The 15,263-nt window shown below is 28.3% G+C and overlaps 1 protein-coding gene across 1 annotated transcript; it reads right to left on the bottom strand.

The window, feature by feature from the left end:
* Positions 1-3,443: 3,443 nt before the first annotated feature.
* Positions 3,444-8,441, bottom strand: LOC124911282 (cationic amino acid transporter 4, vacuolar-like). The gene is made up of 14 exons (XM_047451742.1): positions 8,233-8,441; positions 7,971-8,172; positions 7,473-7,557; positions 7,181-7,315; positions 6,980-7,098; positions 6,476-6,572; positions 6,161-6,333; positions 6,004-6,070; positions 5,159-5,317; positions 4,784-5,021; positions 4,294-4,396; positions 3,895-4,007; positions 3,744-3,819; positions 3,444-3,614 (listed from the first exon to the last, which is right to left on the bottom strand). The coding sequence occupies exons 1-14, from the start codon at positions 8,363-8,365 to the stop codon at positions 3,470-3,472; spliced, it is 1,845 nt and encodes a 614-aa protein (XP_047307698.1). The 5' UTR covers positions 8,366-8,441; the 3' UTR covers positions 3,444-3,469.
* Positions 8,442-15,263: the final 6,822 nt, after the last annotated feature.

Raw genomic sequence — 15,263 nt, 5'->3', positions numbered from 1 at the left:
TTGAGTTTTTATATTTTTATTGATAAATTTATATATCATTGAAATGATTGAAAAAATTAAATATCATTCCATAATTAAATATTAACATAAAAGTAAATAAAAAAATAAACAAATAGAGATCATAGTATAAGTTAACTCTTTGTACTATATTATAACTGATATTTGTTTTCAGATAATAAATTTTAGAAGAAAAAATGTGAATTAGGTAAAATGAAGATTACAAAATTAACACAATATAATGAATAATTAAGAAGGAAAAATGTTAAGAATTAGATTTATACAAAAAATAATAAAATCTTATTATTATTTTTAAAAGAATAATATATATATATATATATATATATATATATATATAAAGGTTTGATAGTTAAAAAAAAAAACAAAAAAAAAAAACAAACTTGTTGGACTTAAATTTATTAGATACTAGATAGATTTATAAGTAGAATAATTTTTTTATAACTAAACATGATAACAAACGAAGAGTATTTCACTTCACTCACAAGGTTTGGAATATCAAGGCCCATGCGCTTAGAGTTGGGCCGATTAGGATTATACGCATATTAGGAAAAGAACCCTAATATTACCTATAAATACTTGTTTAGGTTAAGGTAAACACACTTGAGCATTGCACGCCTCCTCCACCTATTTCACAGCGGTCTAATTCCCTCATCAATTCTCAAATTTTACATAGTTATTGTTAAATGTATCATGGTTTCGTTACTCGATCTAAGATGTAGTATGTTCGTGAGTTGTTTGGATACATTCATTTTTTACAAGGGATAGAGGTATCTGAGACTACATCAAAGGATAGAGGTAGAACATATTATATATTCTCTTTAATTGACATTTAAACGATAAATTAAGAAAAAATTCTAACGTGTTTCTAATATATATATATAGGCATCCGGTTAGCTCCAGATTGTGAAAGAACATAGATCTACAACGCACATCTGAGTGTTAACATTTGAAAGGGTGAAGAGAAGGATTCCGCGAAGAGGAGGAATCGACGAAGAAGAAGAAAATAGCGGTGGCGGCGCCTGGCGGTGTTGAGATTGGCCTTCCTCAATTGGAGAGCAGAGAATGACATGAAGCTGTTGCTATACTTAGTTCTTAATATTGATGCATGTACAAATTTTATTTTTATTTGGTAATATTATATTAAAAGTATTAGTAGGAATACAAAATTATTGTAAACTTTGTGTGTTGCTTTAAATTTCATGTTCTTATTGGGAAAAGAATTAGGGAAATAATGAGAAACACTATTTTTTTTTTTAATTTGTTTATGAAACTCTTAATCAATACAACTTAAAAAACAATATTAATATTATAGTATTAAAATTCATGAAGATACAATTACCGATTTAGAGTTACTTTGTTTGGTTGCCTTTTTTTTTAAAAAAAACAATCATAAATAAACAATACTTTATTCACTTTTTATTTCTTCGTATCAATTAATTAATTAACTAATTTTTTTTATTATTATATATTAATATTATTAAATTAAGTCTTTTTATTTAAAAAATAAATAAACACTCTTTTTTTTAAATCACCCATTAATTTTTTTTTTTTAAATAAACTCCAATTTATTTAAATATTAATTATTAATTACTTTTATATTTAAGTAATGCATTAATCAATTTTAAAATCAAATAAAAGCTTAGGCTATTTCTAATTAATAGTAATTGAATTGATTGCATTTATCAATTCTTTTATTAATTTAAACAAAAAAAAAAATTCTTTACTAATGTTCAAATTGATTTTATAAGTCAATAATAATATGTTTTACAACAAAATTCTTGAGATTAGGAAAGCCTATATTTTTTTAAAAAAAAATTAAGAAACCATTCAGTAAACATGTTGTATTTAAATAAAATTCGATAAATTCATAAAATCAGGAAAATTATAACAAGGATTCGTGCAAATGTATGGAATGGACTAATAATGATATAAACAAAATATTATTTATATAAAAATATTTTAAATAAAATTAATATTATTCAAAAATTATTGTTATTGTTTATCTAACTTCTTTTATCCTGGTTTAAAGATAAAAATAAATGTGACAAAAATATTGTTTTAATTGGACATATTCTTGACTATGACTTGTGTAGAAATGAATTCATCATTTATTATTGTTTAGATATCACTTATAATTGCTCAAAATTAAGAAAATATATATATACAAGAATATTTTATTTTTATTTTTGTATAATCAAAGAGGCTTTTAAAAAAACCAATTCATAATTTGTTTTTAACCTAACAAAAGGAAATTAATAATTATATGAAGCAACAATGGTTAAAAAGTTGAGAGAAACCCTATCTAAGATTTCATTATTTCATAAAATTAAATTTAAAGATTTTGAACTAAATTATTTTCATGATTTTATATACATAAAAGGTAATAAATACCTATTTCCATAGATGGATTTGTTACTTTTCATAAGGTATTTCTCCATCTTTCCTCTTTATTCTTGATTTTTTTTTTTAACATGCATGTTTTCTCCATTCTTCATTTGGGCTTATTTGGTAGATAATATATATATTTTTTTAAATTAAAGCAACTTATATTTAAAAAAAATAGCATAATCAAAAAAATTAAAAAAAAAACACTTTTTCATTCACTTTTCATCTAAATAAAAGTTTCATATAATTACATTTTTAGTACTAAATAAAAATAAAATTATTTTCATTATTTATTTTGACATTTTTCAAAATTGATTATTTATTATGACAAAATAATAATTAAAAAAGAACTTAATAGGTGATGTATTTGTTGGTTACATGTATATATTACATTATATACTTAGTATTAATTAAAAATAACATTACTTATGGAAATGTTTTGAAAATTTACTTATTAGATTAAAATGTTTTTAAATATATAATACTTCAAGTAGTACATAAAAGGAAACAAATCATAAATTCAATTTTTATTACGTACATAAAAGGAAACAAATCACAAATTCAATTTTTATTTCGTACATAAAAGGAAACAAATCACAAATTCAATTTTTACTACACATATTTTAAATTGAAATGATATAAGAGTGGTAATTTTTTTAGTTTAGTTGACACAATAAATTTATTATAAAAATCAATAAAATAATGGCTTATTTATAAAAAAAAAAAAGCCTCATTACACCAAATATGCATTGTTTAGTTTAAATATAATTTGGGAAATGTTTTGAACATGGAAGAAACTCTCCTACTTTTTATATGATTTAATCTATAGATCAGAAATACACAATGATTTAATTAAGAAATACAATGATTAAAATAAAAAGATATTAGATTGAATGTTACATGAAATTACATCGTTTCTCTAATATATATATTAGAGATTACATCGTTATAAAAACTAATATAATAATAATATTACGACAATATTATAATAATATTTTACAAATGTATTATTTTATATGAAAACAATTGTAGGTAGTTTATAATTCAACCAATTTTGGGTGAAGTATTATGAAGAATTGCGATAGATCTCATCAGCATGAGCAGTTGGGATGTAAACCGCATTCCTCAAAGAGCTATGTGTTCTTCCATACAATAAGTATACCAATGCTCCTATTGCTAGCCATATCGAAACACTAATCCAAGTCCAAGACCTGATGAATGTTCAAATTTAGAATTGTACCAAATTCACAAAAATTACAAAATTGTTGGAAAAACATGTCTCATTAGATCACGATTAGATTTGGATGCAGAGATTGTTTTCAAATGGTCATGTTACTCACCCAAGATTTACGAGCAAGTAGGTGTTTACAAGGATGCAAGCAACAGGCAGATATGGCACAAACGGGCAAATGAAACCTGATATAACGAAAGAAAGAAAGGTTTAATTCACATGAATATGTGTATTATGAATGATGTACTTAAATTACTTACCTCCTGTATGTCCAAAATTATGCCTTCCATCATCTTGATCTATACAAGCGAGAATAATCAAACTGCATAGCATAATGATGCTACCAACTCCACATAATATAAACCGAGGAATACTGTTGCAGTCAAATAAATTTAGAATGTGTTATGCTTGATTGGAAAATCATGTCTTATTTCAGTTCATTAATAGCTGTTATTCATTTCTTCTATCTTAAGACCAGTACCAATTGTTAAAGCATGAGCCAATTTTACTTTGATAATGAGAATTCTAAAGAAGAAATGCATTATATAACCACTTCAACAAATTGGACTTTTCAACCAAAACACATACATATATTATAACACAGATTTTACTAAGATGGATATATTAAGAAAAGCAGACGATATCTTAAAATAACTGACCTTGATAATCTTTCTGTTGATGCTGCACATGCAAGTACAAGGATGCCTATGCACACAAAGGTAATACTCCAGGCAGCAATATTGCGTCGTCTCAGGTGATCACCTGCGAGTTGACAGAAATCAGCCATGATATTTAATCTAGAGATTCTCATTAACGGAAGGAAGACATGTTAAGTATGGAATGAGTTAAGTATCAAAAAATAAATGTTGAATAAACCAAATGCAAATATCTAAATTTGTGAAACTAATGATGAGAAAGTAATTAAAGACTATTTGATTTTCAGGCTGATTATTAGCTTTTGTATGCTCTTTACTAGATTATCAAATTAAGTCATTTATAACTTACCAAATTAATGAAGATGAATCTAAATAAATAAGTGATTTTAGTAACAATTATCAAATAAACGTAATTATTATATGAAGTGATAATTTGTGTTATAAACGCTGCCTAATAGGATAGCAGTGCAAAAAGAAAGGTAAGAAACCATACTTTCAGACACTCCTTTCAAAATAAGGGTATTTTGAAGTGAGGTCTCCCCTTTAGTAAACGTGTCTTCAATGGAATCCTCGGAAATCTCATGATCGATAAATTTTGTATATTGTGTTGTCACCGAATCTGTTGGTTCTCGGAATGATGATACAAGTGGAACTACATCTGGTGGGTTGTATCTTAGTATGAGAACTGAGATAGCTACAATGGTAAAAGCTAACAATGTACCAACACTCACCTGAAAAAAAAAACAAAAATTTGGTTAAGCTTCATTCTCTTATTTCATCTATATTTCTAACTAAATCAATATTTTTTTTTATATACCCAAGAAAAGTCGAGAAATGCTATAACTGCTATAAGACATAACAAACTTACCATTCCTGCCAATTGTGAAACATCCATGAAGAAAGCCAGAGCTGCGGCAAAGATACCAGTAACTATTGTGCCTTTTACTGGCACTTGAGTGTGTTCATTTATGTCTGAGAAGAATGAAGGTAATAATCCATCTCTAGCCATCGCCATAAGGACTCGCGGCTGAGAAATTTGTGTTCATCAGGTAAAGAAAATAAAATAAAAATTGATGCATTTCAAGTATTACTAGTTGGTGTTTATGGGTATTATGTGAAATAGAATAACTCAATTACAAAAGCTCACAAGAGACATTATATGAAAATGAAACATTTATGGGTTCTAGCTCCTTAATTTCATGCTAAGACTTCAAAGATCTCTATATATTGCATAGTATAAATAGAAGCTGCAGGAGAAATTATTGAAAGAAGTGAATATTTGTCTTTAGACCCATGCCACTCATTCTATCTTGGCTATCATGTCCATTCTCCCTTGATTATATATCTTTCTTCTATAAACCCTAATTTTATCACATGATATTCTATCATCTCATCTAAACCCTTTCAGACTCCTTCTTCACCTTTCAATCAAATATATCAATATCCTTTGTTTTCGTCCCTCTACTTTCAGGTATCATAAACTAAAAGAACATTTGGGCTTTCACCTTAAAAATCATCAAAATTGTGAACAATATAATGTAAGAAAAACCCATATATTGTGCCCCCAAAATCTTACTATATTTACTTCTTATAAGCTCTCAAATCATAATCAATTGAAAAAACCAGTTCTGATTTTCTTTGAAATCATGAATTCCTGACGATAAGAATTAACAAAGCTTTTATTAGGCAGAGAAAAGAAAATGCTAGTAGCACCTGAGGAAGAATTGAACCAAGCAGACTTGATAAAAGTGCAGTAACTGCTCCGGTTGTAACGATATAACTGCAAGGATGAGAAATTATACTTGTGAAATAAGGGAAAGGTAGCATAAAGTAAACAAAAACTAGTTAAACAAGACAATTCTCTTCTTACCCTGCCCATTCCATCCCAAGACTAGCAAAAGCCGAGGAGATTGGAGTATCTGGATCAAGTGCATAATATGGCACTAACCCGACAAGTACCGAAGAGACGAGCATATACAGAGTACAACATGTAAGCAATGCAATTCCCATACCAAGTGGCAAATCTCTCTGAGGATTCTTCACCTGAAAGATGATTTAGGTTATGGATATCTGAAAGAAAATTCTTATTGGTGTCTTACTTGGGATACCAATATTTAGATTCACTGAAGCATATATCTATAAAGAAACACAACTGAGAAACAAAATCAATTGAAATAAATCTTACCTCCTCGGCTGTGCTCGTAACTGCGTCAAAACCTATGTAGGAAAAGAAAACTATTGCAGAACCTGCAAATATGCCATTTACTCCAAAAGGAGAGTACCTAGAAAAAAAATGTATGAGATACTTGCGTGCATTGATGTTTATTAGAAGAAAATTGGAGTTGTATCTCAATACCAATAACAAATAGTCAAATCTGTAGTTGTAAAATAAATGTAGTTATGTGAGATGACAGTCTAAATTATGATCCTAAATTTTTGTGCAGTTCTATTTTAGGCTGATCACAATATGGATTTTATACTACATGACAAACGAAATTTGAGCTGGATTATATCACAAATCAGAATTTGGTTTAGCAAAAAGGCCATGACCATGTCTCTAGAATCTATGACTAAAAGGTGTTAAATCAATATGTTACAACCTTGTTATTTCTCATTATTAAAGTTCACCCAATTTCCAATTTCAATTATTGATCCAAAACAAGGAATAGGGAAGCAAAAATGTCATTACCCACTAGGAAGTTTGTATCCTTTCCAACCTGTCGTGAAACCAAGATATGCACCAACAACCGTGATGAAAACCATGGCACACACATTAATACTTGTAACAACTGCTTGTACAGTAGAACTCTGCAATCGTAATTTCTTTTAACAAAGAAAAAAATAAAACGGAAGAGTAAACGAAAAATGAAGATGAAAATGAAAGTTTCACCTCTTTGATTCCTGCACAGAGGAGGCCAGTAACTATAAGAACCAAAGTTGCTGCACATGGATCTACCACAACACCAAAAAGTGTCTTTCGAGCCAAAAAAGCAGGAAGATTTTCTTGTCCTCCAAAAAACCATGCCTGTGGAAGTACTTGTTCAATTAAACTATCTTATTCTTCTTTGCTTTTTACTAGTTTCCAAACCAAATTTATGTACATTGCAGAGTAAAACATTTATCAAACTCATAAAAACATCCAAACAACCAAAAAGCAAGCAAGGATAAGAGAATCCGCATACCAAATTTGGAGATATGCCACGTGCAACGGCTGAGCCACCAATTGTATATTCAAGTATTAAAGCCCAACCAATTAGCCATGCAACTCTAAAAACAATCAAGAAAACTGAATCAATGCTTAAACTTTTTTCTTTTTTTTAGCACCATTTCATTAAAAAACCCAAAAAAATGGGAGGGTTAAGAATCAAAACTAGACAAATCCAAACGACCCTAGAGATTAATGTTTAAACTTTTCATAATACCCTCAAGGGGTGTAACATATAAACATTCTCCTTTTGAAAATTTCCTCATTGGAATCTTAAACATGCCCCCCAACGAATTCTTCAACCAACTTAGGTTAAATCATAAATGGAATAGGAAATGATACTTCCTAAAACTATAACAAAGCCAAGATTAAACTACATTTCTTAATAAATCTAAGGATGAATTGATCAACTTCTTCTCTTCTTTCATTGCAAAACAATCCTAGTGTGTATGTCATATTGAAACTCAATGCTTACCCTTCTCCTACACATATATATGAATAATGATACGCACTTCCTGCAGACGGACATCGACAAGCCAATTCTGCGTAACAAAATGCAGAAAGAGCAGCAGCTAAACCAGCAATAAGAAATGAAACAGTAAGAGCAGGCCCTGTATCTTCTCTAGCAACTGTTCCTATTAGTATGTAAACTCCAGCGCCAATTGTTGATCCAACTCCTGATGAAAGAAAGTTAATTAAGAAATGAAAGATGATTAAGAAGGAATGAAAAGTCATACCAATTGCAATGAGGTCGAAAACAGAGATTCGTTTGGGTAACAATTCGTGGCCCCTTTGTCGCCTTGCATGCACCGAATCAACTCGTTTTCTTCTTATCAGAGATTGAAAGCGGCATTTCTGAATCCTATCCATATAAATGGTTGCCTTTTTCAAGAAAGGAGAAATCTTTACTTATCTGATAGATAGAGAAATTGGAAATCGCCGGCGAAATCTGTTGGTTAGATTTTGCCGGAAAATCTAGTTTGAAAAATCATGCTACGTATATAGAAGAGAGAGAGAGAGAGAGTCGTACATCAGTAGGACTTTACTTTACATCAAGATTTCTCACACTAATTCATTAAGAATGTAAATAAATGGGTTGGATATTATTTTTTTTTATTAAAAGATAAAAAAAAATTAAAAAAAAATAATAAAAAAAAAAAAGTAAATTGATAATTATTATTCATTTTAGATAAAGAAAAAAAATAAAGTTATTTATAGACAAATCCAAATATCTTAAGAAAAAATAAACTAACCAAATATTAAAAATTAATAACAATTTACCAAAATGAAAATAGCACAATAATTTTATGACTATGATCAAGTAAATCAAATACGAAAATCTATTTAATGTAAAAGTTATACAAAATGATAGAGAAGAATGTCAAATTTATCATTGAACTATAACGAAATATTCACGTATATTACTGAACTAATTTTTGTTCACTAGTATCATTGTAGTTGAGTTTAATGTTCATCTACATCATTTGTTAACAAAACATCCAAATCCGTTATGTTTTCCGTTAAAAGATGACACATGTGATTCACATGTCATTTTTTAAAAATTAATATATATTATATATTTTTTTATTCATATTTCTAAATAATAAAACGTTAAATTTTAGATTCATTAACCAAATAATTTAGACATTTTGAGAAACATTAATAATAATTTTTTTTTAAAATTTAATATATTTTCAACACTTATTTTTATTAACAATCTTAAATAATAAAATATACCATTTTTATATTTCTCATTTTTTGTTACCCTAATTCACTAAGTAGTCAAAAAAAATAAACTAAAAACATACATAAATAACATTAATAAAAATTCATATAATATTATAAATTAAAAAAAAAAACAAAAATAAGAGAAGAAGAAGAATAGTAGGCTTAGTTAATTATGGCAGGAAAAAAAATTATTAGCGCTTTTATAAATGTTTTATTATTTAGAATTATAAATAAATAAATATATAATATATTAATTAATAAAGATTATATGTCAATCCTACCATATATTAATTAAAAAAAGATGACATGTCAACCCCACTTGTCATCTCATTTAACAGAAACTTAACGGGGTTAGAGATTTAGTGGAGCAGTGACATAGATGAATATTAAATTCAACTACAGTGGTATGAGCGAACAAAAATTAGTTCAGTGATAAACATGAATATTTAATTATAGTTTAGTGATAAAATTGGCATTTTTCCCCAAAATGATAGTATATAATTTATTATTTAAATTAAAATTATAAATAAATAATTCACTAATTTAATTGCAAAAAATATAATGAATATAATATTTTGACTAATTGTTGTTTGAAATTTTTGGTAGTTAAACCTAATTTGTTAAAATTATAGTTAAATTAGTGATATTAACAATTTATTTTAATTTTAACAACAACAAGTCTCAAATAATGATCTGAAAGAAGAGCTCCAAAATTTCAATTAGCTTCTAATAAATCGCTCCGTTTAACATTTTGGCCCTAGATCAAATCACATTACCCAGTACAAAATTTGAAGAGAATTTCTATAAAATATTTGTTAGATAGTAAAATCGTTTTTTAGTGAGTGGAACATTAAAATTATGTTTTTTTCTAAATTTACATGTAATTCTTTTAAAATTAAAATTATGTTAAAGACAAGTGATATTGATTTTGATCATTTATTATCAAAATAAAAAAATATATATATTTGAATGTACTGCATATGATTCTTAATATGGAATATACTTTTTATTTAATAAACAATCAATTATAGGAAAACTATATTATATATTATTAACAAGTTTGGAATATTTTTTTTATGAGAAATTAGATAATTATTAATAATAACACTAATATATAAAAAAATTAAAAAAAAAGTAAGAACATTTATAAAGTCATAAATTGGTCGGTTTAAAAACATCTTAAGTGAATCTGATTTTAAACGAAAAAATGTTATTAAATTTGTTAATATACATAATTAAAATATATTTAAAAACATTATTTCATATAAATCAACCCAACAAAAAAAATAAATAAATAAATAAAATAGATTGGTTACAATACATCATGACATTTAATCTCCTAAATACATCTCCTTGTTACTAGAAGTAATTATTTTTTAACTAGTTTTTTTATAAATATAAATAATCTATTTTATCCTTTCTATATTAATTCTATTATAACATATTAAAAAATCTATATATATATAATGATGCTTAATTTTTAAAGTGTCCGGATTGGCGGGTCGAGAGCTGTGGTTAATTTGAATACTTGGGTCGGATTGTGGGTTGACCCGTTTTTAAATTTAAAACGGTTAAAAATAAAATTAAAAATGCTAGAGGTATGTTTCGAACTTGCAACCTAACAAAACAAGTACAACTCTTTAACCAACTAGGCTACAAAGACTTTATATTTTAAATTCAACACCAAATTTGATAAACGCGGGACGTTTTAATATTAATATAAGTTCAACTTTTTAACTAACTAATCTATATATATATAATGATGCTTAATTTTTAAAATGTCCGGATTGGCGGGTCGAGAGCTGTGGTTAATTTGGATACTTGGGTCGGATTGTGGGTTGACCCGTTTTTAAATTTAAAACGGTTAAAAATAAAATTAAAAATGCTAGAGGTATGTTTCGAACTTGCAACCTAACAAAACAAGTACAACTCTTTAACCAACTAGGCTACAAAGACTTTATATTTTAAATTCAACACCAAATTTGATAAACGCGGGACGTTTTAATATTAATATAAGTTCAACTTTTTAACTAACTAATCTATATATATATAATGATGCTTAATTTTTAAAGTGTCCGGATTGGCGGGTCGAGAGCTGTGGTTAATTTGGATACTTGGGTCGGGTTGTGGGTTGACCCGTTTTTAAATTTAAAACGGTTAAAAATAAAATTAAAAATGCTAGAGGTATGTTTCGAACTTGCAACCTAACAAAACAAGTACAACTCTTTAACCAACTAGACTACAAAGACTTTATATTTTAAATTCAACACCAAATTTGATAAATGCGGGACGTTTTAATATTAATATAAGTTCAACTTTTTAACTAACTAATCTATATATATATAATGATGCTTAATTTTTAAAGTGTCCGGATTGGCGGGTCGAGAGCTGTGGTTAATTTGGATACTTGGGTCGGATTGTGGGTTGACCCGTTTTTAAATTTAAAACGGTTAAAAATAAAATTAAAAATGCTAGAGGTATGTTTCGAACTTGCAACCTAACAAAACAAGTACAACTCTTTAACCAACTAGGCTACAAAGACTTTATATTTTAAATTCAACACCAAATTTGATAAACGCGGGACGTTTTAATATTAATATAAGTTCAACTTTTTAACTAACTAATCTATATATATATAATGATGCTTAATTTTTAAAGTGTCCGGATTGGCGGGTCGAGAGCTGTGGTTAATTTGGATACTTGGGTCGGATTGTGGGTTGACCCGTTTTTAAATTTAAAACGGTTAAAAATAAAATTAAAAATGCTAGAGGTATGTTTCGAACTTGCAACCTAACAAAACAAGTACAACTCTTTAACCAACTAGGCTACAAAGACTTTATATTTTAAATTCAACACCAAATTTGATAAATGCGGGACGTTTTAATATTAATATAAGTTCAACTTTTTAACTAACTAATCTATATATATATAATGATGCTTAATTTTTAAAGTGTCCGGATTGGCGGGTCGAGAGCTGTGGTTAATTTGAATACTTGGGTCGGATTGTGGGTTGACCCGTTTTTAAATTTAAAACGGTTAAAAATAAAATTAAAAATGCTAGAGGTATGTTTCGAACTTGCAACCTAACAAAACAAGTACAACTCTTTAACCAACTAGGCTACAAAGACTTTATATTTTAAATTCAACACCAAATTTGATAAACGCGGGACGTTTTAATATTAATATAAGTTCAACTTTTTAACTAACTAATCTATATATATATAATGATGCTTAATTTTTAAAATGTCCGGATTGGCGGGTCGAGAGCTGTGGTTAATTTGGATACTTGGGTCGGATTGTGGGTTGACCCGTTTTTAAATTTAAAACGGTTAAAAATAAAATTAAAAATGCTAGAGGTATGTTTCGAACTTGCAACCTAACAAAACAAGTACAACTCTTTAACCAACTAGGCTACAAAGACTTTATATTTTAAATTCAACACCAAATTTGATAAACGCGGGACGTTTTAATATTAATATAAGTTCAACTTTTTAACTAACTAATCTATATATATATAATGATGCTTAATTTTTAAAGTGTCCGGATTGGCGGGTCGAGAGCTGTGGTTAATTTGGATACTTGGGTCGGGTTGTGGGTTGACCCGTTTTTAAATTTAAAACGGTTAAAAATAAAATTAAAAATGCTAGAGGTATGTTTCGAACTTGCAACCTAACAAAACAAGTACAACTCTTTAACCAACTAGACTACAAAGACTTTATATTTTAAATTCAACACCAAATTTGATAAATGCGGGACGTTTTAATATTAATATAAGTTCAACTTTTTAACTAACTAATCTATATATATATAATGATGCTTAATTTTTAAAGTGTCCGGATTGGCGGGTCGAGAGCTGTGGTTAATTTGGATACTTGGGTCGGATTGTGGGTTGACCCGTTTTTAAATTTAAAACGGTTAAAAATAAAATTAAAAATGCTAGAGGTATGTTTCGAACTTGCAACCTAACAAAACAAGTACAACTCTTTAACCAACTAGGCTACAAAGACTTTATATTTTAAATTCAACACCAAATTTGATAAACGCGGGACGTTTTAATATTAATATAAGTTCAACTTTTTAACTAACTAATCTATATATATATAATGATGCTTAATTTTTAAAGTGTCCGGATTGGCGGGTCGAGAGCTGTGGTTAATTTGGATACTTGGGTCGGATTGTGGGTTGACCCGTTTTTAAATTTAAAACGGTTAAAAATAAAATTAAAAATGCTAGAGGTATGTTTCGAACTTGCAACCTAACAAAACAAGTACAACTCTTTAACCAACTAGGCTACAAAAACTTTATATTTTAAATTCAACACCAAATTTGATAAACGCGGGACGTTTTAATATTAATATAAGTTCAACTTTTTAACTAACTAATCTATATAGGTGTTGAGTAAATTGATACTTGGGTCGGATTGTGGGTTGACCCACCCATAAACTTAAAACGGTTAAAAATAAAATAAAAAAAACATTATCCGTAATTTTTTTCCATGATTTTTATATTAATACTCGTGCAAATGCACGGAAAAAATGCTAGTATACATAATGGCATTAATTAGTAAGAATTCAAGTTACTTAAGACATTGGTGCTAATTAATAGATCTATTTCTAGTCAATAATGGTGTATTCTAAGCGATTTTATTTTACTTTTTCTTATTATAATTTTGTATTTTTTAAGAAAATTTAAGATATATAATATTATATCCTTAAAATAAAAAAATATAAAAAGAAGTGAAGTCCAATTGTTAACAAATTTTTTAATTAGGGTTTAAGTGGCCATGTGAGGAAATGGCCATTAGTGAGTAATAAATATAAGTTCAAAATAGGTATATTTTATTCAATAAGAAAAATGGGACAACGGATTAAACACATAACTCGTAAACACACTTAATTAGACATAGAATTTGTCGTCTAACGGGCTCGAATCTAGGACCTCTTAGGACTGAGCATATTCATCTTTTGTTGTCGCTAGGCTAGAAGAGGTAATATCAAATAATTGAAATGCTAAGAAACACGAAGCAATCGTTTGGACATCCAAAATAAGAGAATGTATGGGATGATTGTTAAAAAAAATCATTAAGATAAGAAACAAAATTGCAAGACTTTTTGACATTAGTTGGGGAGACGGCAGAAACACACTATTTTGGCATGATCCTTAGTACGAGGACTAACCGTTAATCAATAAAGAGGAATTTAAAAACGTGATGATCAGACGAAACTGCCTAGCTACCAAGGTCAAAGACATTAAAGACGGGTTATGAAATTTGCTCCTTAGACGAATACCGGTGGGACGGCGCATTCTCGAACATATCAGTAACATCCAATTCAACGAAAGAACAGATGTACACCGATGAAAAACCGTGAAAAATGGGAAGATGATTTCAAGCAAAGTGTGGAACACCATCCGAGAGAAGGAGAAAATAGTAGATTGAGCTAATCTGGTCTGCTCATTAAAGGTTATCCCGAGACACCAATTTATCATATGACTTGCATTTCGGGAAAGGTTAAATACGAGAGATTGCGTCAAAAAGTATATGGAAATCTCGGATCCAAGTTGTATGTTGTGTGAAGGAAATGAAGAAACAATAAATCACTTATTTGGTTGTTGTCCTTACACATCGAAGCTACAGAAAGAGTTTGCCAGAAGCATGGAAATGGTTAGTCTGCCTACAAAATTGAAAGAGATCAAAAAGAAAGTCATACACAAATCAAAGGGAAAAGTTTCAAGTCAAGTGTTTTCAAAAGCGACTTCGGTACAATCATCTACCACATATGGCGAGAAAGGAACGCACTAGTGCACTCGAGAATAAGAAGAAGTGTAGAGGAGACATGGGAAGACATAGTATTCGACAGCAACACAAATCTACAAACGCTGTGACGATTACCCATGACTGAGCAAAATTGAAAACTAAGCTAGAACTGGAATCACATTCAAAGAAGTCACGGAAACGGAAAACTTTTTAGTTAAATAAACGTTTTCAATTGTTTGTGTGTTGTGTAATTCATTTGTTTTAGAATAACTAAATTTTCCTAGA

The sequence above is a fragment of the Impatiens glandulifera genome, chromosome 8 (assembly GCF_907164915.1).
Source record: "Impatiens glandulifera chromosome 8, dImpGla2.1, whole genome shotgun sequence".
NCBI classification, from domain to species: Eukaryota; Viridiplantae; Streptophyta; class Magnoliopsida; order Ericales; family Balsaminaceae; genus Impatiens; species Impatiens glandulifera.
This window is presented reverse-complemented; position numbering and strand designations above follow the sequence as displayed.